Source organism: Scylla paramamosain, chromosome 31 (genome assembly GCF_035594125.1).
Source record: "Scylla paramamosain isolate STU-SP2022 chromosome 31, ASM3559412v1, whole genome shotgun sequence".
NCBI classification, from domain to species: Eukaryota; Metazoa; Arthropoda; class Malacostraca; order Decapoda; family Portunidae; genus Scylla; species Scylla paramamosain.
The window spans coordinates 11851304-11878999 of NC_087181.1; the positions used below are offsets into that span (position 1 = coordinate 11851304).

Consider the following 27696-nt stretch of genomic DNA (forward strand, 5'->3'; position numbering starts at 1 on the left):
GTCATCCACCTCATGCCCTTTCCAGCATCCTTTCCCCTCGACATCTTTCCACTTGCTCGCCTCTTTCCTCCTTCCTCCTTCCTAGAATCCACGCGACCCTTTGCCGGAGAGAACGAAGCGTGGTCAGCGTTCATTAAGAATTCACAAGTGGTCCTATAATTCAAGCGGCGAGGCGCTGGGAAACACTCCGTCTGTGGTGCATTTTAAACAACACACCTCCGATTATGACTCTGGCAACGAGGTCTGCTTAGAAAGTGAGATGAAGTAGTAGTAGTAGTTGTAGTAGTGGTAGTAGTTACAGAGGCGACAGTTGCACTCTAGTTAGTAAAAGAGGAATGGTTTATGTTAATTTTAATTTTGCTTTCCGTGTTCTTTTTTTTTTTTTCATTCATTCTTAATCATGGTCGAATATTCTGTACTCATTTCAAGTCTGTTTTCCGTTTATTTTTCTCTCTCAGTCTCGAGTTTTAATCCATTAAGAATCTTTATTTTAGATCCTGCTTAGCACATTGTAAATGAAAGCATAATTAGATTTTTGGCCTCGATATGATAAAAACTTATAACAACTGATACGTAAGGCACTTGAATACTACTAGAAGACTAATAAATAAACAGTCACTGGGAGAGAGAGAGAGAGAGAGAGAGAGAGAGAGAGAGAGAGAGAGAGAGAGAGAGAGAGAGAGAGAGAGAGAGAGAGAGAGAAAAAACAAAAACCACTTAGCACATTGTACATAAAGATTGAAAACTTGACTTCAGACCTCGATATGATAAAAATTGGTCAGTAGTTTAAATAAGACACTATATAATACACAAAGAATACTAATACAACACTAATAAAGAGTCACTGGGAGAGAGAGAAAACAAAAACCGCTAACCAAACTGTAAATAAAGGATGAAAACTCGACTTCTGACCTCGATATAATGAAAATTGCCCTGCAGCTCAAATAGGACACTAAAATACTACTAGCACAATAATAAAAAGAATCACCCAGACCTTCTCTTATCGTCTAGAGCGTTAGCCTGAAAATTTCCCTTAACTTCTTCGCCTTTATGAAAATTTGTGACGTTTTTTTCTCCCTCTCAGTTTCCCGAAGAGGAGAAAAGAATGACTCGCAAGGGTTATGAAGGTGAGGCAGTGATAATGACAGATAACGAGGCACCATCTCCAGGCCAGCGTGGGAAAGAGAGCTTGGGAGTGTGAGGTGAGCATGGGAGTGTGAACGGAGGGAGCGTGGGAGAGTGAGCGGAGCGTGGGAGTGGAGGTATGTTTGGCGGGAGTGCTGGAGTGTTTGACTTGCTCCGACTGGTGAAAATGTGGTGGTAGTGGTGGTGGTAGTGGTGGTGGTGGTGGTGGGGGTGGTGGTGGTGGTGATGGTGGTGGCAAGTGGCGACCTTCTCAAGTGTATGTACCTTGCTCTCTCTCTCTCTCTCTCTCTCTCTCTCTCTCTCTCTCTCTCTCTCTCTCTCTCTCTCTCTCTCTCTCTCTCTCTCAGGTGACACAAGGCGACGTCCATCGATCTTAGGACACAATAAGGGATCCACGGTCCCCACTCCCTTGACACCCCTCCCCTTTCCCTCCTTCCCCCCCTTCCTCACCTCACTGCATCCCCTAAATTTCCCTAATCGTCTTAAAATTCTCCACGACTCCCATTAAACGACAATACCACAAAAGAATCATAATTTATGCGATATATCACCTCGGAAGAAAAGAGAGAGGGAGTGGGAGAGAGCGGGAGTGGGGAGATGCATGCGGTATCACTATTATCGGTAAAGTGTCGAGTGAAAGGAAGTGAGAGAGAGAGGGAGAGGGAGAGGAACAGAAGACCTTTCAAATAAGAACTAATTATTTTGAGATTCTGTGACGCTGAAAGAGACTAGTCAGGTTTTGGACTCTCTCTCTCTCTCTCTCTCTCTCTCTCTCTCTCTCTCTCTCTCTCTCTCTCTCTCTCTCTCTCTCTCTCTCTCTCTCTCTCTCCGGAAATGCGCTTCACTCATACTAATGTTGTGTGTGTGTGTGTGTGTGTGTGTGTGTGTGTGTGTGTGTGTGTGTGTGTGTGTGTGTGTGTGTGTGTGTGTGTGTGTGTCTGTCTGTCTGTCTGTCTGTCTGTCTGTCTGTCTGTCTGTCTGTCTGTCTGTCTGTCTGTCTGTCTGTCTGTCTGTCTGTCTGTCTGTCTGTCTGTCTGTCTGTCTGTCTGTCTGTCTGTGTGTGTGTGTGTGTGTGTGTGTGTGTGTGTACGTGCTTAATTAATTCCTTGAAAAGAATGCTGATTAATTTATTCCAGGTAAACAAGATAAGGTGTGGTTCTGTCTGTCTTTGCGCTCTCTCTCTCTCTCTCTCTCTCTCTCTCTCTCTCTCTCTCTCTCTCTCTCTCTCTCTCTCTCTCTCTCTCTCTCTCTGGGCACTCTTCTTCCGCCATCTTCTCTCCCTCGCCACTTCCTCATCTTCACCTTCCATCTCTAACCCTCTCCTCCTCCTCCTCCTCCTCCTCCTCCTCCTCCTCGTCGTGGTTGGCAGTGGTAAGGCATCACTCATGTATAAAATCAAACGTTTCCCGCCGCGTTCTTTTGTCTTTTGCAGTCTTTTCCGCCCAGAGTGTGTTTTCCTCTCACAAAGACTTAACGCTTCACAATATATCCCCTTCCCTCTCCCTCTCTCTCTCTCTCTCCCTCTCTCTTCTCACTCACCCTCACTTCCTCACTCATTCTCTCCTTCATTCTCAGCTAAGGTTATCCTATTCCCTCATGTACTCACTCTCTCACTCTCTCAATCCCTTTCTTATTGTCTTACACACTCACGCACTCTTCTCTCTCCCTTACTGTCTCTCTCCCTTATTCTCACTCATTCCCTCCCTCAATCCAAGCCAAGGTTATAATATCTACTCCCTCTTTCCCTCACTCAGTCCTTCACCCTCTCCCTCTCTCACTCTCTCCCTCTCTCACTTCTGGCTAAGGTCATAATTCCTCCAGTAATTTTCCTTGCAAGGCACTACAAAAAAATTCCCCTCCACGTTTCTTGTCCTTTTTTCCCATTAATTTTCCTTGTTTTCCTCCGAAGACATCGCAACATTTTCGTTCCTCGTGTTATCTGTCTGTATACAAGAAAAAAATTTCCTCCCATGTTAGTTGTCTGTATTTCCTTGTAACTATCCTTGTTTTCCTTCTAAGATACAAAATTTTCCTCCCACGCCATCAGTGTGTCTGTTTTGTCTATTGATTTTCCTTGCAAGAAACCACATTGCTTTCCTCCCAATTTCCACGCTGTCTGTCTATTTTCCCTAGTAATTTTCCTTGCAAGACACCATAAGCAGTTTCCCTTCCCTCCTACCATCAGACTGTCTATTTTCCGCAATGCTAATTCTATTCCTGCCAGTCTCAACTCTCCCCCTAGCTAAGGTTGTATTTTAGGAGTGATTTTCCTTCTAAGACATCACACAGTTTCCCTCTCACGCTACCTACCTGTTTTCCTTATTCATTCTCCTTGCAAGACACCACACATTGTTTCCCTCCTTCCTACCACAACGCTATCTGTTTGTTTTCCTCACAAACTCTATTCATACGAGTCTTAATATTTAAGACTAACTTCTCTTCTAAGACACAAGAATAAGTTTTCCTCCTCCTACCACGTACTGTTTCCCTCGCTAATTCTATTTCTCACGGTCTCAGTTCCCTTGTTTCCTGCGTACTACCTACACTCATAATTACTCGTGTCATCCCTGGTGGCTGCCTCATAACTTCTCCCCCCCAGCCTTGCTCAGTCCCGCGGGGCAGTCAACAACTACGTCAGAAGCAGCCCACACACGTCCTCTCCTTCCCTCTCTTCGTCTCGTCTCTCTTTACCCAAGGACGTGTTTAGCTTAGCCCCTTTATCATCAGTGACTGCTCCTGTCTCGCTGCGTCGCGAAGAGAAGCTTTACAGTTCAATAGGGAAAGCATAGGAAGTGTCATTGAGTTAGTGTCTCAGTGCGTGCAACTCTTTTCCTGAAACGCTATACTCTCTAACCACTACTATTTTCAAAGGCCACAGAGATGATTAGCCGGGTTCCTACTAGTGTTTCTCCTGTTCGTAATGCAGAAATGTCATTAATCTGTGACTAAAATCTTAAAAACAGCGTTAAATACCCGTATCACTTCAACTAAAGCCTTTTGAAAGTAGTGGAGGTGCGGCGCTGAAGTGTTTCAGAACGTGGCCCTGTTGTGAAGCGCCGTCCCTTGAGGTTACGTCAAGGAGCGTGGGTTTGGTGGATTGTTAGGGTGCATGTATCATCAGTGAAGAGGAACGTTGGGGAAGAACAAGGATAAGATGGATTAGTATATGACGCATAAAAGAGAAAGAGAGGAAGAGGGTGAGGGGAGGGAGGGAGGCAGACAGACAAACAATTAAGACTCGTCCCATTCTTTTTCGCCTTCATTTTACAACAGATTCTCGTTTTTGCACTGCACGTAAGAGATTATACAAGTTTTACCAACTGCACTTAACACTCATCGGGAACAATTATAATTATCAATACACTTTACTAAGACCAAGAATATTTCACCTGGCAAACACACACATTACTTCAAGTCAAAATTCACGACAAGACACAGCACTTTTCACACCCACTGCACTCAACACTGAATTATTCACTGGGAAAAATTGCTAACACAGTCTTCCCCTCACTCCTTCACTCATTGCCTCCCTCACTCATTTCCTGCCTCGCTCATTCCCTCCTTCACTCCAAGGCAAGGTTATAATTTCTACTTCGCTTGCTTGCTCCCTCGCTCCAAGTCCTTCCTTCCCTCCCTCGCTCGCTCAGTCATTCACTCCCTCCCCCATTCCCTCACTCCTTCCCTTCCTCACTCCTTTCATTCTTCCCTCACTCATTCCCTCCCTCACACATACACACAACGCCATACTTTACCTGACAAACACATGTGTCACACCAAACAAACACACACAACAAAACACACAGGTACTCACATCCACAGCCACGCCGGGTAGCTCAAAGATGTCCACGGGGTTTCTGTCGCCTGGCGTGTACCTGTAAAATTCATCCTGGCCTCTGTACCACGTGACGGAATACAGCGGATCCCCTTCAAGGTCGTAGTTGCAGTCCAGCTCCACCGGCTTCCCCGTGACCTGGTGGGCGGGGACTGTGATGGACTCTAGCTTCAGCGCCTCCACGTCCCCACTGCAGCCTGGAAGGGAGGAAGGAAGGAAGAGGATTGAGAGACGTACGAGATGTGTCACTACTGAGGGTGCTTAAGTTTTTTTTTTTCTTTTTTATGTAGGAGACACTGGCCAAGGAAAAAAAAAAAAATGGCCACTGAAATGCCGGTCCCCGAATAGAGTCCAAAGCGGTAGTCAAAAATTGAAGAGTAAGTGTCTTGAAACCTCCCTCTTGAAGAAATTCAAGTCACAGGAAGGTGGAAATACAGAAGCAGGCAGGGAGTTCCAGAGTTTACCAGAGAAAGAGATGAATTATTGAGAATACTCGTGCTGGTTAACTCTTGCATTAGAGAGGTGGACAGAATAGGAGTGAGAGAAAAGAAAGTCTTGTGCAGCGAGGCCGCGGGAGAAGGGAAGACATGCACTTAGCAAGATCAAAAGAGCAGTTAGCATGAAAATAGCGGCAGAAGACAGCAAGAGATGCAACACTGCGGCGATGAGCAAGAGGCTGAAGACAGTCAGTCAGAGGAGAGGAGTCGATGAGACGAAAAGCTTTTGATTCCACTGTCTAGAAGATCGGTATGAGTGGAAGCAGCCCCCCCCCCCCCTTAGACATGTGAAACACTCCATACATGGACGGATAAGGCCCCTGTACAGAGTTAGCAGCTGAAAGGGTGAGAAAAACTGGCGGAGACGTCTCAGAACGCGTAACTTCATAGAAGCTGTTTTAACTAGAGATGAGATGGGAAGTTTCCAGTTTAGATTATAAGTAAAGGACAGACCGAGGATGTTCAGTGTAGACGAGGGGAACAGATGAGTGTCATTGAAGAAGAGGGGATAGTTGTCTGGAAGGTTCTGTCGAGTTGTTAGATGGAGGAATTGAGTTTTTGAGACATTGAACAATACTAAGTTTACTCTGCCCCAATTGAATTTTGTGGAGATCAGAAGTCAGGCGTTCTGTAGGTTCCCTGCGTGAATTGTTTACTTCCTGAAAGGTTGGATGTCTATGAAAAGACGTGGAAAAGTGTAGGGTGAAATCATCAACGTAGGAGTGGATAGGACAAGAAGTTTGGTTTTAGAAGATCATTGATGAATAATAGGAAGAGAGTGGGTGACTGGACAGAACCCTGAGGAAAACCACTGTTAGTAGATTTAGGAGATTACAGAGAGAAGGACAGAAGTCGTAGAAGGGTAGTTTGGAAATCAAAGCTTTGTGCCAGACTCTATCAAAAGCTTTTGATATGTCTAAGGCAACCGCAAAAGCTTCACCAAAATCTCTAAAAGAGGATGACCAAGACTCGATAAGGAAAGCCATAAGATCACCAGTAGAGCGGCCTTGACGGAACCCATACTGGAGATCAGATAGAAGGCTGTGAAGTGATAGATATTTAAGAATCTTCCAGTTGAAGATAGATTTTAAAACTTTATATAGACAGGAAATTAAACCAATAGGACAGTAGTTTGAGGGATTAAAACGGTCATCCTTTTTAGGAACAGGCTGAATGTAGGCAAACTTCCAGCAAGAAGGAAAGGTAGATGTTGACAGAGTTGAAAGAGTTTGACTAGGCAAGGAGCAACCACGGAGGTGCAGTTTCGTAGAACAACAGGAAGGACACCATAAGCCTTCCGAGGGTTTAGGCCAGCGCGGGCATGAAAAACATCATTGCGAAGAATTTTAATAGGTAGCATGAAGTAGTCAGAGGGTGGAGGAGAGGGAGGAACAAGCCCTGAATCATCCAAAGTAGCGTTTTAGCAAAATGTTTGAACGACGAGTTCAGCTTTATAGATGAGATAGCAGTGGTGCCATCTGGTTGAAATAAAGGAGGGAAAGAAGAAGCAAAGTTACTGGAGATATTTTTTGGCTAGATGCCAGAAGTCACGAGGGGAGTTAGATCTAGAAAGATTTTGACACTTTCTATTAACGAAGGAGTTTTTGGCTAGTTGGAGAACAGACTTGGCATGGTTCCGGGCAGAAATATAAAGTGCATGAGATTCTGGTGATGGAAGGCTCAAGTACCTTTTGTGGGACACCTCTCAATCATGTATAGCACGAGAACAGGCTGTGTTAAACCAAGGTTTGGAAGGTTTGGGTCGAGAAGAGTGAGAAATGTACGCCTCCATGCCAGACACTATCACCTCTGTTATGCGCTCGGCACACAGAGACAGGTCTCTGTCACAGAAGCAGTAGGCATTCCAAGAGAAATCAGCAAAATAAGGTTAAAAATTATGGATGTGTGATGTGTGGTTAACGTAGGATACTCGAAGGATGTTATAGGAGTACATAGGGTATACTTAAGGAGAAAGGATATTTGAAGGATGATACTGAAGAAATAGGAGGAAAGGGAGGATATTCAAAATCAAGAATGATACTGGTGGTGGTGGTGGTGGTGGTGGTGGTGGTGGGGGTGGTGGTGGTGGTGGTGGTGGGGGTGGTTTGAAGGAAAAAAGGATAAAATTAGAGGACACTATAGAAGGAGAAGGAAAAGGAGGGTGAAATTTCAGGGAGAACGGATAAAAGATGCTACCGAAGGAGAAGATGAAGAAGGAGAGGAAGGAGGGGGTTTGAGGAAGAAAGGATAAACTAAAGGAGAAAAAGAGGAAAGGAGGAGAAAGTAGAGGTTTGAGGAGAGAAAACTAACCAATAAGGAAAAGAATGGCACTTCAATTGCAGGAAAAGAAAAAAAGACGTAAAAGAGAGAGCGAATTAAACACAGCGGGAGGAGGCGAGACGGAAGAGAGTGAGGAAGGCGGAGAAGGGAAAGCCGCGGGAACACTGAAAGAAGGGAACTTTCAAACCAAAAGGACAGACTCAAGAACAGCGGTTATCAAAATGAGGTAGAGAGGAAAAAGTTGGAGAAGATGGGAAGATAAACTGAAGGAGGAGTGAGGGAAAAGATGAGGTAAAGAGGAGGAGGTGGTTAGGGAATTAGGAGAAACAGGAAAAGTGAGGGAAAAGATGGAGAGACAGGAGGTTAGGAGAAGGAGAAACAGGAAAAAGATGAAGGAGAGAGAAGTTGGGAGGAGAAGAAACATGAGGAGTGAGGAAAAAGATGAAGGAAAGAAGGTTAGGTGGAGAAACAGGAGAAAGAGAAAAGATGAGACGGAGAGGAAGGATTAAGGAAAGAGAAACAGGAATGAATGAAAAGTAAAAGATAAGATGGAAAGGAAGAGTTAAGGAGGAGAAACAAGAATAATGGAAAGGTAGAAGGTATTACTCGCTGATTGAAAGTGTTAATGAGAGAGAGAGAGAGAGAGAGAGAGAGAGAGAGAGAGAGAGAGAGAGAGAGAGAGAGAGAGAGAGAGAGAGAGAGAGAGAGAGAGAGAGAGAGAGAGAGAGAGAGAGAGACACGAAGAACTGATGAAGACAGCAAAGACAATTTCACTCCAGACAAAGAGAGAGACAGATCGACACAGCAACTAACGACGAGAGGAAAGAAAAGAAAAAGGAAAAATCAGGAGACAAAATATACGAAGCGAGCGAAGTTGTATCCTCCGTAATGAGACTCGTTGATTATATTTGGTCATTCGGCAGCTCTAACTACAGCCATAAAGGGTCATGTGAGGTCACCCGGATGAAAAGTCGTGTCACAATTCAGATTTTTATGGGTCAAAGTTCAAATTTTACAGGTCAAGTGAGGTCAGGGTAAGGTCATGTCTAGTTAATGATAGTCACGCAGATGAGAAGTTAGGTTATACTACTACTATTACTACTACTACTACTACTACTACTACTAATAATAATAATAATAATAATAATAATAATAATAATAATAATAATAATAATAATTCGGGGAGACCAAGGATCAACAAAAAAGCTGAAAAGTCACATTACTACCAGTACCACCACCACCACTAACTACTACTACTACTACTACTACTACTACTACTACAATAGTAATAATATTTTTTTCTGGCCAAAAGGCAACAAAAAGCTAAAAAGTCACGTAATTACCACCACCACCATTACCACTACTACTACTACTACTACTACTATTTTTCTGGTCAGGGTCAACAAAAAAAGCTGAAAAAAAAGGACCACCAGCTGAAAAAAAAAAAAAGCCCGTTACTGCTACCACTACTACTATCATCACTACCACTATCATCGTATTATTGCTGCTACTTCTATTACCGTACTCCTCTTCTTTCCCCTCCCCCTACCTCCTCCTCCTCCTCCTCCTCCTCCTCCTCCTCCTCCTCCTACTACTACTACTACTACTACTACTACTACCACCACCACCACCTCCACCAGTACCACCATTCCCGCGGGCCAGGCCAGGGCAACACGGCGCGGCGCAGTTCAGTCAACACGCCTTTAATCATGTCTACCCGAATGAATGAACGAGTGAGTGAACGAGTGAATGAGTAATCTATGAGTCAAGGAGGGGAGTGAATGAGCGCCGCAGCGAACCTCAAACGAATCCTGTTCACTGAAAACGAACCAGCCGAGCCATTTAGAATTCAAAATCAACATCAGTCCTTCATTAAACTAAGTCATTGTCGAAAGTGTGTTAAATCATTATGCGTGTATGTATGTGTATGTATGTATGTATGTATATTGTTTTAGTATATTCAAGGATTTTATATATATATATATATATATATATATATATATATATATATATATATATATATATATATATATATATATATATATATATATATATATATATATATATATATATATATATATATATATATATATATATATAACTTCATAGAATTCTATTAATTATTTTTTCCCCTTTTTTTTCACGTTAAATGGCATTCGAGTTATTCAATTTGTAGGCAATGGTAGCGAGATAGATTTTTCCGTGAGCCAAAAAAAAAAAAAAGTAGAAAAAAGAAAACTTACGTCAGCCAAGACAAAATTATATTTTTTCTTGAATTCCTCCCCCCCCCCCAAAAAAAAAAAATGAGTAATACAAAAAATTAAAACCTTGATAAAAAGAAAGATAAATTTTACGAACCAAAAAAGTTATGTAAATAAAAAAGCAGGTGAACATTAACTTAACACGAGTAACAAACAACACGCGGAATGAATAAACGTTTGCAAATTGTGACCCAAATAACTAACAGCGTTTTCTGCTCGGCACAATCCAATTCATTAGTTGCCAGAGGTCATTGAGGAAAAACAAAAAAAATACTTTACAACTTCGAGGGAACAACAACAAAAAAAAAAAAATACATAAATATTCATTTCATTTGAGAAGACACGAAGTGCGTGGGAGTGACGGAGGAGAGAAAAATTAATAAAAGATAGAGTGAGAATAATGGGAAAGGAGGAGGAGGAGGAGGAGGGAGAGAAAAATGATATATCGCTCCAGTAAACTTAAAAATAAAGAATAGGGGGGAAGAAAAATAAAGATATGAAAAAAGGCAAAAAAGGAAAAGGAATATTAGTTATGAGAAAACGTGAACTAAAAACATGAAACGAAAACCTAGAGAAAAAAAGGAAAGAACTACAAAGCAAGAGAACGAGAGAATGAAAAGAGAAAGAAAGAACCTTAGACGATAAAGCGAGCATATTTTCCTTTCTAGTTCCAAGTACCTCAAGATTAAATTTCACAGGACCATCACATTCGACGAGAGCGAGCTAGAGTACACGGAGTACGAAGAAAAAGGAGGAGGGCGTGGCTAGGAGACGTACGTAGAGAGGGGCGGGGCGTGAAGAGCGACTGAAGGTGGTGTGAATAGAAAGGGTACAGAGGAGAGAGAGAGAGAGAGAGAGAGAGAGAGAGAGAGAGAGAGAGGGTTATCCAGGGCGTGTAATCAAGGGAAGGGCAGTTAATGTAGGAAATATAGCAGCAGCCGTAGCACTCCAGACACGCAGAAAGGATGCAAAACAGGAAGGGACGCGAGAAAGGCGCGGCTGTTTTCATGATGGTAGGAATGAATGAACGGCGGAAGCTGTGGTGATGGACAGGGTCAAGAGAGAGAGAGAGAGAGAGAAACAGAGAGAGAGAAAGAGAGAGAGATTGTGTTGGCAAATAGCGTAGTTTCCATACGAAATATAACAAACTTAACACAACGAAAGATTTGTGTGTGTGTGTGTGTGTGTGTGGAACCTTGTTTTCGTCATTCGTTTGCTTCGAAGCTTCAGTCTCTTCTCGCCGCGGCTTCTCCCAACTACTAAACGACCCTTGTATCTGTAACGTATAGGTAACCACTTAACTAGCAATTTGATCGTTACGTTTGTGGAGTCATGAGTGTGAACTGGACTAGTGATGATGGTTAGCGATAATTTGACCTGGAAATAGTAAACTAGTGAACTAATGCACTGTGTAAACGGCTGAACTCGAACAGCCGCTCAGTTATTATTACCTGCACCACCACCATGGCAACACACCCAACCACAAAACCACCACGGCGGCCTGGGTCATCTGCAACACAAGAACACAAGGGAAGCTGCAAGAAGCCATCAGGTCTACACGTGGCAATCCCTGTATTAACTTAAACAAGCCTGCCCACTTCCACTATCATGCACAAATTTCTATTTTTTAAAAAAGCTCCCTAATGACTCGGCACTAACAACCTGATTAATGAGTCTATTCCATTCTTCTACCACTCTAAAAAAACAATTCCTTCCCGTCTCTTTTTATATTAACGTTACCAAGCTTGAACACCATTTCTCCCCCTAGAAACACGAGGGAAGCTATGTGAAGCCATCAGACCTACACGTGGCGGTTACTGTACGAAACACGCTTACCTACATCCCATCATTCCCTCGCCACTTTCTTCTCGATCCTCCCCACAACACAGCAAACACCACGCGTCACTGAGATACCCAAGAGGAGCATTGGAGGCACAGGAGTACTCAGGTGTGGGTATAGGACGTGAGACGGCATTACGTAGTTTTCCTCACCTCACTCGTGCCCTTCACTGACTGCCTGCTTGTTGCGTGCGCATCTACACAAAAGAGTAAGATGGAATACGACTCCTCAGTAATGCTTTGCTTCCTTGCGTGTTGCCATCTGTGTTTGGATCAGTGAGTCATAGAAAACGTAGGAAACTGAAATGGTAACTATTATTGTCTTAGTTATTCAATTACTGCGTAAGTTTCGTATTTTATCTTCTTTATATCTAACGCTTCAGTAAAGCTCCGTATTTGTGTTGCCATCCGCTTTTTTTCAATCATTATATCGTAATAGTAGAAAACTTAGGAAATTTAACTATTGTGTCCTTTATTGCAGTATTGCGTGACTCTAATATAAATATTTTACCTTCCTTATATAAAACTCTTATGTAAACCGTGATGTCCTCAGTGTTGCAATCTGTGTTTGAATCAGTCAATTATAGAAAACGTAGGGAATTTAATCAGTAACTAATTGTTCTTTTACGACACTATTGCGTGACTTTCTTACACTTTTATCTTGATATGCACGAAAACACCTCAGTCTTCCTTGATGCACGCGAGGAAACCTTATTGCAAGGCCGTCACACTCACGTCACCTGCAGCAAATTAACTCGACAGACGGGAGAGAAATTCAATCTTGTAGCATCTACCTCTTAGAAAGACATTATTAAACATTATTTTTTAGTTATATAAATTAAAGACAATACAAACACACACACGAATCTCTAAACACAACCTAGATAAATGAAAAGAAGGATAAACAAGTCAGCAAATTAACTCGACAGATGGGAGAGAAATTGAATCTTTTATCATTTTCCTCTCAGAAAAAAAATAAATAAATAAAAAAAACATTATTAAACCCTCATACAAAAGCTAAGTTATATAAGATACAGACAGTACAAACACACACGCCCCAAACAAGAGCCGGATAGATAAAGGATAGATAAACAGCAAATTAACTCGAACAAATTTTTTTAGCATCTACCTCTCAAAAAACATTATTAAACTCTCATACAAAAGCTAAGTTATATAAGATACAGACAATACAAACACACACACGCCCTGTACATAAGCCAGATATATTTAGGGGGATGGATAACAGATCAACAAACGGGAGAGAAATTGAACCTTTTAGCATCTACCTTTTAGAAAAATAAAACAAAACCCTCACAACAAAAGCTTCGGTACAAGTTACGGACAACACACACACACACACACACACACACACACGAGACGCTAAACACGAGGCAATGTGGGCGGGGGGATAGATAAACAGAAAGATAAACAAGTTAGACAAAAGGCGAAACAAAAGCGAGGCAAGATCGATGCCAACACTTAACTACTAAACTTCCCCTTCCCTCCCGAACGTTAGAACCTGCAAGTCTAGTTGAACGGGAGCCATTCAGACCAACTTGCGAACCAGCTACTACCTCTGAACCCTGAGAAATGAACCCTTTAATCTTAAAATGAAACAGTATCCCCGTTAATTTTCGCACTTTTGAATCTTGAACAGTGAAGAGAGAGAGGGGAAAGGAGAGGAAGGGAGAAGAGGAAGAGAAGAGTAGAAATTCAAGCCTTTAATCTTAAAATGAAACCGTTTCCCCGTTAATTCTCGTACTTTTGAATCTTGAACAGTGAAAGTGAATGTTAAGAGAAAGAGAGAGAGAGAGAGAGAGAGAGAGAGAGAGAGAGAGAGTAAAGAGAAGCTGTAAAGAAAATAAAATAGAAAGGAGTAGAAATTGGAGCAGAGGACGATGTAGTTGAAAATAAAAGCTTGAAAACAGTAGAATATTATCTTTCCAAGGGCGCCACGTCTTCCTTAACTTTGCGGGGGAAGATAATCAGGTTGAGGGAAGGTGGAGGGATTTTTTTTATGCTAACTTGTGGCGGGTGAGATTCGAACCGTGTGGTCTGAAGCTCCGAATAGCGAGCGGCAGTTCCGGACGGGTCTTGAGATTTGGTGCCTTGCTGTCTGCTCCTATTTGTATTTGTGTTTGTCTTGCCCCGAGAGAGAGAGAGAGAGAGAGAGAGAGAGAGAGAGAGAGAGATGTTCGTGCTCTAATACTTGTTACTGAAATATCATCCACCCCTCTCTCTCTCTCTCTCTCTCTCTCTCTCTCTCTCTCTCTCTCTCTCTAGCGGCCTATCCTCTTTAATATTTTTTTCTCGGGTAAATGACAGAAGCAACGAAACGCAACAAAAATTATCACTGAAAAACAGAAACGTGAATGTTGTTTTTTGAATTTCTTTCCACAATTTTTCGTCGATAATCAAATGATAACGAAACAAAGTGGCGGGAAATGTAAAGTCGACAAAACTAATATCTAGATTTTCTTTATTAATCAATACTAATTAATACTCTTCCTCTTCCTCTTCTTCCTCTCCTGCTCTTCCTCCCTCTCACCAGCACCAACACCGAAAATTCTACCTCCTCCTCCTCCTCCTCCTCTTCCTCCTCTTCCTCCTCCTCCTCCTCCTCCTCCTGCTGCTTCTCACGACCACCACCAACACAACCTTCCTAAAAATACCTAAAAAAATTTAAATAGTTACCAAAAGAAAGGAAGAAATAATAACAAAACAATGAAACTTGCCTGTCCCTCTTCCTCCTCCTTCTCCTCCTTCTCCTCCTCCTCCTCCTCCTCCAGGTGTAGATATGGAGGGATGGGTGGGTGAGGAGGAGCCTTCTTCTGTACTACCCTGTCTCTCTCACCCAAACAGCCCATGTAGTAAGGACCACATGGTGTTTGGATTTCCTTTGTATTCCTTTGTATTCCCCCTAGTCCTTCATTTCACTACCACAACCACCACCACCACCACCACAACCCTAGTCACTATCACAAAACTACAGGGAAACGATAAAACAGCTACACTATAACAACTAGAACAATTTTGCAGTAGTGAGCACACCTGTCCTTGCCGGCGCAGGTGAGCAGCGGCTTAATTAACATGTGGGCAGGTCAGTGAGAAAAAGAGGAACAGGAAAAAGGAAAAAAAAATAAAAATGCACCTGTACTTTTTGTGTGTGTGGGATCGGAGGCCTCTCTTGTAGCAGGGTGGGTGAGCTGGTCTCCCCTCGACAGCGATAATTGTATTTTGATTATGCTTCTTTTTTTACACGCAGCGTTAATGAGAAACTGCATTCTTTCCTCGTGTTTTCCTATTTTTCTCTCCCTCCCTCTCCCTCTCCCTCTCTCTCTCTCTCTCTCTCCTCCCTGGCAGCAAATGTTGAAGTGTAATACCCACGCGTGTGTCTGTCACTGGTTATGCTTTCCCAGGATGTTGCGCTTGTTTTCTGTACGTTGGAGCTTTAAAACTCATGAATTATAATGAGAGGGGGGTGACTCAGGGCTCAGGCTGATGAGGTGGCGAGGCTCTGAGGAGAGTGAGGCGAGCGGCGAGGCAGGTGAGGCTAGAAGCAGGAAAGGTAGGTAAGAATGGGAGGCACGGGAAGAGGCAGGGAAGAGAAGAGACAGGTCAGGAAAGAAGAAAGGTGAGGATAAATTGAAGCAAGGGAAAGTAGAAGTAGATAAGGATGGACGGTAAGGAAACAAGCAGGTGAGATGAGAAACAGGTGTGTGGGAAAGGTAAGGATGGAGAGGTAAGGAAAGAGGCAGGTGAAGATACAAGATAAAGAAGGAGAGACAGGTAGTGAAACAAGGTAAAGAAAAAGCAGGTAAGAAAAAGCAGGTAAGGAAAGAGAGACAGGTAAGACCGAGATAAGAAATAGAAAGCAGATGAGGATGCAAGGGAGAATAATAAAAAAATAGGTAAAGGTACAAAATAAGGAAAGGGAGCCAGGAAAGAACGTAAAGTAATGCTTAAAAGAACAGGAAGGGAAAGGAGGCAGGAAAGTGTACATAGAGAGGAGAGAGAGCAGATACCAACACAAGATAAGGAACAGAAAGCAGGTTAGGACAGAGAGGCGGATGAGGGTACACAGTTAGAAAGGAAGGTAGGGAGGACGCATGATAAGGAAATGGAGGCAGGTAAGGATGAAAGGTAAGGAATAAAAAAGTAGATTAGGACAGAGAGGAAGATGAGGGTACAGAGTTGATAGGGATAGCGTAGGGATAACGCAAGATAGGAAAACGGAGGCAGGTAAAGATGAGAGGTAAGGTAAGAGGGGAAGGTAGGGACGCAAACAAGGCAGGGAACACAATGACGGAGGCTCACAAGAGGAGGTCGAAGGCAACAATCACACTTTTATTAAACCACTCAACATGAACGCAGTGAAAAACGAGGAAACATTAACGGCTCACGTCACCATAAAACACAAACACTCCGATAGAGGAAGAGAAGGAGACATTTCAAGAAGTCAGATTACCAAGACTATGGTCCCAAATCTGAAACACTTATGGCCGCACCTCCTCTACTTTCAAAGGCCCCAGCTGAAGTGACACGAATTTTTAAGAGTGTTTGAGTTCTATTGAGAGATTAACAGCATATCTACATTACCAACAGGAGAAACATTCTTAAGAACCTGGCTAATAACCTCTGTGGCCTTTGAAAATAGTCGTGGAGAGGTTGAGAGAGCAAAGCGTTCTAATAAAGGTCAAGGAAAGCCACGGGAAGGAACGAGAATAAGAGGAGGTGGGGGAGGGACCAAGCTACGTTCCTGTACACAGATGAATGAATAAAAGGATGTTTACTCACCTAGAAGAGCCGAGAGGAGCAGGAGCAGTAGTGGCGATCTCTCTGGCGAAGTGAGATAGAAAAACAGCCTCATGGTGGTAGCGGTAGCGGTGGTGGTGGTGGTGGTGCTGGTTGCCTTACCGTCGCCACTGCATCGTGTTTGGCTTCCCGCTGGCTTCCCGCTGGCTTCACTACACCTCTCGTTTCTCTGTTAGCACGAAATCGTTAATCCCAGCAGTTCTTTTCTCTTCTTTTCATAATTTATTGCTGAATATCACGGCACTTAGATATATTTCCTTTAACTTTACGGCTCACTATAAATTGCAGACTTTTCTTCACGATTATTTTTGGTCTTGTTCACTTTTATCGCCTGTTCGATCATTTATCTTCTCATTTCTTTCCTTTTCTGCAAGTTACGTAGACCTGTTTCAGAATTTACTATCAAAATCCACACGTTACCTTCCCTTTCCTTTTTCTTTCAATGTATGGCTGATTTCAACTATACTCAGCCATTTCAGAGTTCAAAATTGAGCACTGCAAGTCACCCAACGCACCTAGAAAACATAGTCAAACATACAGTCAAATTCAAGTCATCAATCAACACATCTCGCTTAAGTTTGAGAACACTCCGACATCACAACACGAGCCGAAGCAACAACTGACCTATATTTAATTACCAATGACTTCTTACCACCTTATATTAGCGCCAAAGACTCTAGCAGCAAGGTAGGGATGTGTACTTAACCTCGTCTAGCGGTACATCAACACAAACCGAGCCAATGACAACCAGCAACCCACAATGCAAAGACAAAACAATACCACTCCCTCACTTTAGATCATATTCTGAAACACTTCCGCGCCGCATCTCCACTACATTCAAAAGGCTTTAATTGAACTGACACGTGTTTTTAGGGTGTTTTTTTTTTTTTTTTATGGATCTAGTGACAGATTATTAAGTTTTGTATATTAAAAACAGGAGAAACACTCTTGAGAACACGGCTAATCGTCTCTGCAGCGTTTGAAAATATTCGTGGTGAGACTGAGAGAGATAGCAAAGCGTTTCAGAATACTGGCTTGAGCCACTTCCTCACTCGCTCACTTGCTCACTCGCCTCCCTTCCGCGGCCCCATGATGGACTCCCGCACGCCCTTGAAGACCCACAGACACGCTCCACCCTCCGGCTCCTCCACGCTCCTCACGGCCTCCTCCACGCACTCTTCTGTCCCTCCATCACCACTCGAGCCTCCCCTGCCTCTCACAACCTCACGCGCCGGCTGAGTTCACAAAGGCGTCTGCGGAGGGAAGAAAGGCATGTTAATCAGCTGGCGTGTTTAGCTTCCCCGTGACTGTGTGTTAGTGAAGGTTGTGTTAGTAAAGGTGCTGTTTTGCTTAACTCTTTCACTGCTATACTTTTTTTTTTCTTTTTAAATGTCTATAGTTTTTTTTTCGGCTCTGATATTTGTATGGTAGTCTGTCATTTTGTGTATTTAGGTTTCAAGGGACTGTGTAAGAAAAGGGTTGTGTTTTGCTTAATCCTTTCACTCCTAACAGACATTTTTTTTTTCTATAAACACCTACAGGATTTTTTTTTTTTTTTGTTGTTTTAGTTATTTTGTACTTTTTGTATTGTAGTCTCCAAAATTGTTCTGTATATTTAGGCTCCCCGTGTGTGTGTGTGTGTGTGTGTGTGTGTGTGTGTGTGTGTGTGTGTGTGTGTGTGTGTGTGTGTGTGTGTGTGTGTAGCTTGTTTTGACTAACGCTTTTTCACTGGTGCACTTTTTTCTTATTCATAAACATCTACAGGGTTTTTTCGTCACTAGATTTTGTATTGTAGTGTCTGGTAATGTTCTGTATCCTGGGGAAGGAAAAATGTTGTTGTTGTTGTTGTTGTTGTTGTGTCAATGTAAATAATTTTAGAGTGGTTCCTGGAAAAGATTAAATGAACTTTACACTTTCTTTTTCGCTCTCTGTGTCCATGTAACTTTATTTTTCAGAGTTCCCTACAAAAGACAAAATTAAACTCATATTCTCGATTTCTGTTGTGTGTGCCCATGTAAACAATTTTCTTTCAGTTTCCCTTAGAAAAAAAGGTAATGACATTCTCTCTTTTTTCACTTTACATGCACTTAAGTCTTTTCATACAAATCCCTAGAAAACACAAAAGTAACCTCACATTCGCTATTTCTGTTTTCTTTTTTTTTATTATCCACGTCCTTATAAGCCATTTTTTTACACAGCTCCAAGGAAACACAAGACTAACATCACATTCTCTCCTGTTCGTTACCTCTTACGTAAACCATTTTTTTTAAATATATATAGTTTTCCCTGGAGAGGATAAAATTAACCATGTTCTCTATTTTCCATTCTCTGTGTCCGTATAAACAACTATTCTACACTGCTCTGAATATTAAAAGAGTACCAAAGCTATAAAGTAAGTTAATTTTCACTTTTAAATATAGTTAATCATAACCCAGATACGTGGAGTAAAATTTCCATGTTTAAGTGGCTTATGAATCAAATGTACCGAAACCAAATTGCCGATGCTTCATTAGGAGAGGAGGGGAGTGAGGGGAGGATCAAACTGGCGATAATTGCTTAAAAACACGGCGAGGAAGCTATCGGATGACACCACCATCCCGCCTTTCTGAGTGGCGCTGTCGGGGCGAGAAGAATGAGGCTCGTCTAGGATCATACGCTGAAACACTTCTGCGCCACACCTCCACTACTTTCAAAAGGCTCTAGTCAAAGTTTTTAGGTGTTCTTTTTTTTTATGGTTCTAAAGACAGATTGGCGATAAGAGAGATTCTGCACTAGGGAAAACAAAAAAAAAATTCCACTATTTTTAACAGGACCCGGTGCTAATTATTCGTTTTCAAGAGCTTTCCTTGATTCTAATGATACCAAGAAATCTGCACCACGGATAGGACAAAAACTAACAGGTAAACAATCCCAAGAACCCGCCAAGTCATCTCCGTGGCCTTTAGAGACGCTCCTGATGAGAGAACAATGCATTTAAGAATATGGACGTGTGTGCGTGTGTGTGTGTGTGTGTGTGAGAGAGAGAGAGAGAGAGAGAATGTTTAGAATCCCCCCTCCTCCATCTACCACCTCTCCACCTATCTACTTCTTCCACGTACTCTCCTTTCACTTTCAGGGTGCAGGTGAGGTGTGGGCGCCTTCCCATGTGTGTTCGTTATCTCAGGTGAGGAGGCCCCCGTGTGGGAGACGCAAATTAATAGAAAGGCGAGGGTAAGTGTGAATTAGAGCGAGCGAGAGAGAGAGAGAGAGAGAGAGAGAGAGAGAGAGAGAGAGAGAGAGAGAGAGAGAGAGAGAGAGAGAGAGAGAGAGAAAGGTTGCCTCTTCTCGAATAGATTTTTCTCTTTTTCTCTCGTTTTTTTTCTCTCCAATTCACTTTTTTTTTCTCTTTCTCTTTCTCCTTGTCGTTTTTTCAACACACATCATTTTATTCATTTTAATCCAGAGAGAGAGAGAGAGAGAGAGAGAGAGAGAGAGAGAGAGAGAGAGAGAGAGAGAGAGAGAGAGAGAGAGACGGATGTAACGCTTTCCTAGAACATGAAAGCATAAAACCTTTAGCATTTTTTCTTTCCCTCTCACTCTCATTCCTCCTTCCTCCTTCCGCCTCCTCCTCCTCCTCCTCCTCCGTCTCCTCGTTTTCCGCCATCTCTTTTCTTTCAGTTTCCACACCACTTAATTCCCTCCCCCCCAATCTCCTTACCTCCTCAGCTTTCCCACCTCCCGCCTCCTATTCTTCCCTTCATTAATCTTGCCACCGAATGATCCAATTTCTCCTCATTCTCTCCACCTGCTTTGCTATTTCTCCCTCTTCCATTTTCACCTCTTCTTCTTCCACCACCACCACCACCATGCACCCTCTTCCCTTCCTCTCTCCCTTCCTTCCTTCCTGTTTATCCATCCCACGCCCCTCTCCACTCGTTTCTCTCCTTCTCCTTTACATTTCCACCTCCTGTGCCTTCTTCTGCCCCTTCGTCGCTAAGTAATGAAGTGATAATGGGAAAGGCAAAAGTGGAAGGGAAGGGAAAGCCTTTTTCTGCTCTTATTCTCCTTTTATTCTGCTCTTCTCCTAAAGGCATTCTTGCTGTCCTTCTGAAAACTTGGGGTAGGGACGGAAAAAAAAAGGGGGGGGGAAAAATGCTGCAGGTTCGTGTTTGTGTGTTTGTTTCCGTGTTTACATGAATGCTTTTGTTGGATGAAAGGGCGCTGCTTCAGAGCTGCTACCTGTAACACGTTCTAACAGGTTCTGGCAAGTTTGGTTCTCGTTCATCCCGCTATGAACTGTTTGAACGTGTGTGTGTGTGTGTGTTTGTGCTGTATGTGTTGCTTTGCCTTCCGTGTTGCGAGGGAGTGAGAGAGGGAGGGATTTCTTGTCTGTAGAAAGGTGAGTGTTTACCTGCGTGAGGAAAGGTCAGAATGTGTCACCTGTGTGTGTTATTAGATAAGCTTCATTGTATGACTGTCTCTGCGTTTGTCTCTCTTGATCTTTCTTTGTATTTGTGTTTGTCTGCTTTTACTGTGTGTCTTTCTGTTTGCCTCTGTCTCCTTTGTTCTTTCTGACTGGCTCTCTCTCTCTCTCTCTCTCTCTCTCTCTCTCTCTCTCTCTCTCTCTCTCTCTCTCTCTCTCTCTCTCTCTCTCTCTCTCTCTCTCTCTCTCTCTCTCTCTCACACACACACACACACACACACACACACACACACACACACACACACACACACACACACACACACACACACACACACACACACATCATTCATCCGTGAACAAGAGCAGCGAGCGAGAGGAGACAAACAACACGTAGAACAAACATCCACATCACAGACACACACACTTCAAACAAGGGAGGCATTCACGCCATCCATATTCACGCGGCGCACATTTGCAAGTATACATCAAAGCAACACACGCGCGCACACTGCGACCACAAGATAAAGCTATACGAATATAACATACTACTTGTCACACACGACAGCTCCCTTCCCACCACCACCACCACCACCGCCACCACTACCACTACCAGCAACGCGTCAGTCCCACCCACTGCCTCCAGGTTATTGCATCTCAAGTCTTGAAAATACAGTGGGGAGGAAATGTTATGCCACTTGTGAGTGAATGAATGACGTGAAATAAAATGAGGTAATGTTTTTTTAGTGTTTGAGTCCTTCTACTCCACTTTTCTTTATTTTTATTGTGGTCATTGTATACCAGCTTTGAAAATACTGTGAGGAGGAAATGTTATACCACCTGTGAGTGAATGAATGACGTGAAATAAAATGAAGTAATCTTTTTTTAGTGTTTGAGTCATATTAATCCATTTGTTTTACTGATTGTGTATACTTTCTCGCCTTTTTTTTTTTTTTTTGACGTGATAATGCATCTCACCTCTTCAAGATAGTGAAAAAACATCCCGCGTGACGTGAAATAAGACATGACGTAATGTTCTCTAGTTTACAATTTATTTCTCTTCCATTTCTTACCTGTTTAGTGTTTTGTTTTTTTTTCCCGACGTGGTAATGCTCTCCGACTCTTGAAAGCGCAGTAATAAATATGCTACCAGTGAATGACGTAGAATAAGACACGTTCCCGCCCTCCTCTTCCAAATTCTTTACTTTTCTTTATAGTTCTTTCTTTTTTCTGACGTGTAATGCATCCTACCTTTTGGAAATAGTGAAACAAAGACATTCCAGCACTGAGTGACGTATAATAAGTCACCTACTTTTCATATCCTTCACGTCTACTATTCACCTGTTCTTTAGCGCCTCTTTTACCTTCTTTGACGTGGTAATGCATCGCAGCCCTTGAAAATCATGAAAAAAACAGCATCCCACCAGTGACTGACGTGAAATAAAATTGCGATAATGTTTTTTTGCCTTCCACGTCTATCATTTCACTCAAGACCTTTTACTTTCCCCGACGCGGCAACGACATTACACACGTCAGGAAAGCAGAGGCGTGCATAGTGTAAGAGTGCCGAGTTTAGCTGACCAAGAGTGTGGCGGTGAGGTTATCGAGAGTGGAATGACGTGTTACTCTGTTGACATGTGAGACGGAAGGAGTGAAATATAAGAGGGCGGAGTAAGAGTAAAGCGTTTGAGCGTTTGACTATCATCTGCCATAAGAGCCTAAGAAAACAAGGGAAGCTGCTGGAAGCCATCAGACCTACACGTGGTGGTCTTTGTATAAAATATACCTATATTTCCATTCATCTAAGCAACTCAACGTGAATTTAGAAACCAATCAATTATACGAAATAGATACGATAAAAAATATATCAATATCACCCCAGAATGCAATGAAAATAAGGGAAACTATTATTTTTTTTTCGAAGTATGAGAGGCTCCGGCTAAGGGCAATAAGGGTAATGAAGAAAAGGCCCACTCAAGGTACCAGTCCCTAAAGAAAGCAGTCTAAGGGCGAGTCCAAAATTACATGGTGGAGAGTCTTGAAGCTTCCCTCCTGAGAGAACTTGGTCGCCTTCACACAGTGCTAACAGGTAACACATAAAGGGATGACAGGTGACAGAAGTATGGTTACCTCACGCATCACTATATGGAGAATTAATATACAATAATTTCCTATTATTTACCACATTAGCAATACAGATACGATCTTTAGAAGTCCTTAGAATCTCGATCGCTCCTTCAACTGTCGTGTCTAGTAATTAAACTCAATACTTGTACAGAATTTGATTAAACCTGAAGTCTCACTATGTGGAAAAATAATACGCAATATTTCTTTATCTATTACTACCCTAACATTGCATATAAAGCCTCTATAAGTCTTAAATTAGTCGATCACTTCTGTGGATGCAAACTGAGTCTTGAAGTTAAACTCTTGCACCGAATTCACATGAAACCTGACGTCCAACTATATGGAAAATCAATATCCAATACTTCTCTTCCTATTATTACCTTAACAATACAGACACGATCTTCAGAAGTCTTAAATTAGTTGGTCACTTCTTTATCTATTAATTGTATGTCTGAAAATTATACTATATACCCTTGTACCAAATTTTACGAAGCCTTAAGTTTTACTATATAAGAAATACAGATAAACAATGATACAACCTCTAAAAGTCTTTAACTACTCAGTCACTTGTTTACCTGTTTATTGTGTGACTGTAAACTATACCCTACACGTTTACAGTATTTTACGAAGTCTTAAGTTAAAGGGTGAAATAGGTACTTGATCACTCCTTTAGCTGTTATTAGTGTCTGGAAATCAAATTATATACTCGCACCAAATTTTACGGTGGAAGAGTTCAGCTAAAGGATGAAATTGTTACTTGATCACTCCTTTACCTGTTATTAGTGTCTGGAAACCAAGTTCTGCACCCGCACCACGTTTTATGGAGCTTGAAGCCTTAAGATATAAGATGAAACAAGTAATAGATCACTTCCTTATCTTTATTCTGTATTTGTTCAAATTTTACGAAGCTTGAAGTCAAAGTAAAGGCAACAACAGCTTCCAACGCTCTTCCCTCTTAAAGAAATCCTACTTGAATGTATTCTGATGCTATTTTCCCAGTGTTTCAAATCCTCTCACCTGTTCTTACCTGCTCTCCCTCTCCCCTCACCTGTTATTACTTCCTCCTCCTCTCCCAGCTCCCCTCTCCCGGCCTAAGTGACAATGCACCCGTCCCCGGAAGTAACTCTCACAGGTATTCTCTCTCTCTCTCTCTCTCTCTCTCTCTCTCTCTCTCTCTCTCTCTCTCTCTCTCTCTCTCTCTCTCTCTGATTCTGCATCTCAGTTTCAGCTTTTATTTAATTATTTAGTTATTCTTTTGTTATTTTCGAGGGTTGATAAGATGTTAAGCCTCATTTTTTTTCATATATATTCATATATACATTAACTTTTGAATTATTTAGAGCTAATGTAGGGAAATTTTGATATACACACATACTGACACACACACATACTGACACACACACATAATGACACACACACACACACACACGGTAAACTTGCCTGAGTAATCCCAAGACGCCACTCGAAGACACAACTTGTTCCTGCCTGTGCTCGTACCAGTGAACCCCACTTAGCAGGCCACTACAGACTCCACAAGTGCGTAAGTAGACACCCTCGTATGCCTTCCTTTTCCGCGGCTCACACACAAACCCGCCGCTACACAAACAAACACGGATTTCACCACAGAGGCGAGGAAAAAACACGTTAATTTCAATCTCTACCGCTCGAGAATCATCACGACAAACTAGATGGAGTGTTGGGAAGCCAGGAAGCGGCGCGGGAAGGATTGTCGTACCTAACCCCGAGGAAGTAAGAGAGAGGACAACAAGAGCAGAGGAGGCAGCGTGTTCCCCCGACCTCTGCCGCCCTCAGACTGACCGACCCGCGCCAGTGCCACCAGCCAGCCACTCCAATGAGGACAGGTTAGCCGGGGCGGGGCTGTGAGGATGGGTGGAGGAGGGGCAAGAGGTGTGGGATGAGAGGTGCTTCCTTGGACACACCAGATCACATGTTTCATTCAGTCCCTCGATGTCTCTGTGTTGTTTGATGTCTTGGGTGTAACTTGGTGTTTCTATGTTGCATTGTCTGTGTTACTCTGTGTTTCGTTGTTCTTGTTACTCTGTTATTGTTTTATTATCTCTGTTTCATTGTCTGTCTCCTTGCTTCTCTGTTTCTTCCGTTTCGTCGTCTCTGTTATCCTCTCTCATTGCCTCTGTTAATCTTTCTCTGTCATTCTGTTTCTCTGTCACTCTGTATCTCGCCACGCACAGCTTTCCATATCCCAGCCTCCTCACATCTACCTTCCCAACGCGACCGCCACCCTTGCCTCGCCTCTGCCTCTGTTACTTTCTGTTACTCTGTCTGTCACATGTCTCTTGCCACGCAGGGCCCCACACTTCCCAGCCTCCTCACATCTACCTTCCCGTCGCGACCGCCACCCCCTCGCCTCGCCTCTGCCTCTCCCGTCCTGCAAACGATTTCCCGGGAGTGCGAAGAAGTTGAGACGGACACTTTCATCTCAAAAGAAATGAAGGAACGTTAGAAAAAGTAAAAAGTTTGGAAAAAAGTGCCGGAATGTTTTTTTTTTTTTTTCTCTCTCTCTCTCTCTCCCTCTCTTTCGCTCTCTTTCTTTCGGTCTTTCTCGGAATGTTGTGTTTATTTATTTTAGTTTCGTGGCAATGTGATTGTTGTGGGTGGTGGAATTGAAGATACGAAGGTGAACACAGTGACTATACATCTGTTGCCCTGCCAACACACACACACACACACACACACACACACACACACACACACACACACACACACACACAACATTCAAAACACACACACACACACACACTATTGATTTATGTAAGGTGTTATACGTTAGTGTGTGTGTGTGTGTGTGTGTGTGTGTGTGTGTGTGTGTGTGATAGTGTAGTTAAAAATTTCGTAATATGATCTCAGTTTAGGAGAAAATGTGAACGCTTCCTGTTTCACACACACACACACACACACACACACAACATTCAAAACACACACATAAAACATTCACCCCACTTTTTATCTCTCTCTCTCTCTCTCTCTCTCTCTCTCTCTCTCTCTCTCTCTCTCTCTCTCTCTCTCTCTCTCTCTCTCTCTCTCTCCTTCCTGTCATCTCAGAATAAAAGAACAGAATATTTTCCCTTTAAAAAATCTTCACTGGCTGAGATTTATTTGCATGAAACTTAAGCGGGACCTTCAGAGGCAATTTAACATTTACTGAGGCGGCGAGAGAGAGAGAGAGAGAGAAAGAGAGAGAGAGAGAGAGAGGAGAGAGAGAGAGAGAGAGAGAGAGAGAGAGAGAGAGAGAGAGAGAGAGAGAGAGAGAGAGAGAGAGAGAGAGAGAGAGAGAGAGAGAGAGAGAGAGAAGATTTAAAAAAGATAACAGAGGACAGTATAATCATTTTTTAGCTTAAGAACGGACCTAATTTTTATTATTTCATTGTAATTTATCCCTTTAAGTACGTCAGAGAGAGAGAGAGAGAGAGAGAGAGAGAGAGAGAGAGAGAGAGAGAGAGAGAGAGAGAGAGAGAATGATCGGCTTGAAACATGATATGACAGGCAGCTCAACCAGTCCCTTGCAAGTGGCACGGCGGGGATTACAGTGACTAGTGCAGAGCGAACATGCATCTTGCCCTTAATGCAGACTCGATAATAGGGACTTAGGCATCATCCTGACGAAGCTCTGACGAAGGACCCGCCTCGCCACCCTTCTCCCGCGCCTCCCTTGCTTCTGTTTGACTTTACAATGTATTCTCTCTATTGTAGTAAACTTAAAATCGAATATTATGTTAGGTTTGGACTTTAAAGATCGTTTTGTTTGCTGCAATGGAGTTAAATATGATTGTTGATTTTTTTTTTTATCTTTGACTTTACAATATATTTTTTTCTATTGTAGTATAGTTAAAATCGAATACTGGTGTTATTTTCTTTATGTTTTGACTTTATAAATAATTTATTTTGCTGCAATAAAGCTAAATGCGATTATTACTAATAGTTTATTTATCTTTGACCTTATAATCTATTTTCTCTATTGCAATGAAGTTAAATTCGACTGTTGTCATTATTTCCTTTATGTTTTTTTGGCATTTTTTTTTTCAGTTATAATGGAGCTGAACACGATTACTGGTATTATTTCCATTGTTATCGACTTTACAAACTATTTTCTCTATTGTAATGAAGCTAAGCATGCATATTAGCTTCTTGAATCGTGAACATCATAGGAAGACTTAAGAATAATCAGACAAAAGTATTAAACACATTGGAAGTCTGATATTATATTATTCCACTTTTGACAGGTCCTCTGTACGCTTCCCCTTTGTCCTGCCTTAATTCCACAGCACAGCACAACACAGTTCCCCACAGCCCCACTTTACTCGTACACATCAGAGGAAACAAAGAATTACTGAAAAAGCACTAAACAACATCAGAGCTCTCGTACATTACGCTTCTGACAATGCCTCTGTACACTTCCCCTCTCGTTCTGGCCTAATTCCATAGCACGGCATAGCACAGCATAGTTCCCAGGGCCCCTTTCCA

General features: G+C 42.4%; 1 protein-coding gene and 1 long non-coding RNA gene across 6 annotated transcripts in view; one reads left to right on the forward strand and one right to left on the reverse strand.

The window, feature by feature from the left end:
* LOC135116513 (cell adhesion molecule 1-like) overlaps positions 1 to 25032 on the reverse strand; it is a 75546-nt gene extending 50514 nt beyond the window's left edge. For 3 of the 5 annotated variants that reach the window (XM_064034029.1, XM_064034025.1, XM_064034030.1), the window contains exons 1-3: positions 24932 to 25032; positions 16653 to 17185; positions 4958 to 5175 (exon numbers count right to left, since the gene is read on the reverse strand). In XM_064034029.1, the coding sequence (XP_063890099.1) occupies positions 4958 to 5175; positions 16653 to 16725 (291 nt within the window). In that variant the 5' untranslated portion in view covers positions 16726 to 17185; positions 24932 to 25032. The remainder of the gene's footprint in view (positions 1 to 4957; positions 5176 to 16652; positions 17186 to 24931) is intronic. The other 2 variants (XM_064034026.1, XM_064034028.1) reach the window with 2 other exon arrangements.
* LOC135116309 (uncharacterized) lies at positions 19784 to 21952 on the forward strand. The gene is made up of 2 exons (XR_010276238.1): positions 19784 to 19880; positions 21638 to 21952. It is a non-coding gene; the product is annotated as an uncharacterized LOC135116309 (long non-coding RNA).
* Positions 25033 to 27696: the final 2664 nt, after the last annotated feature.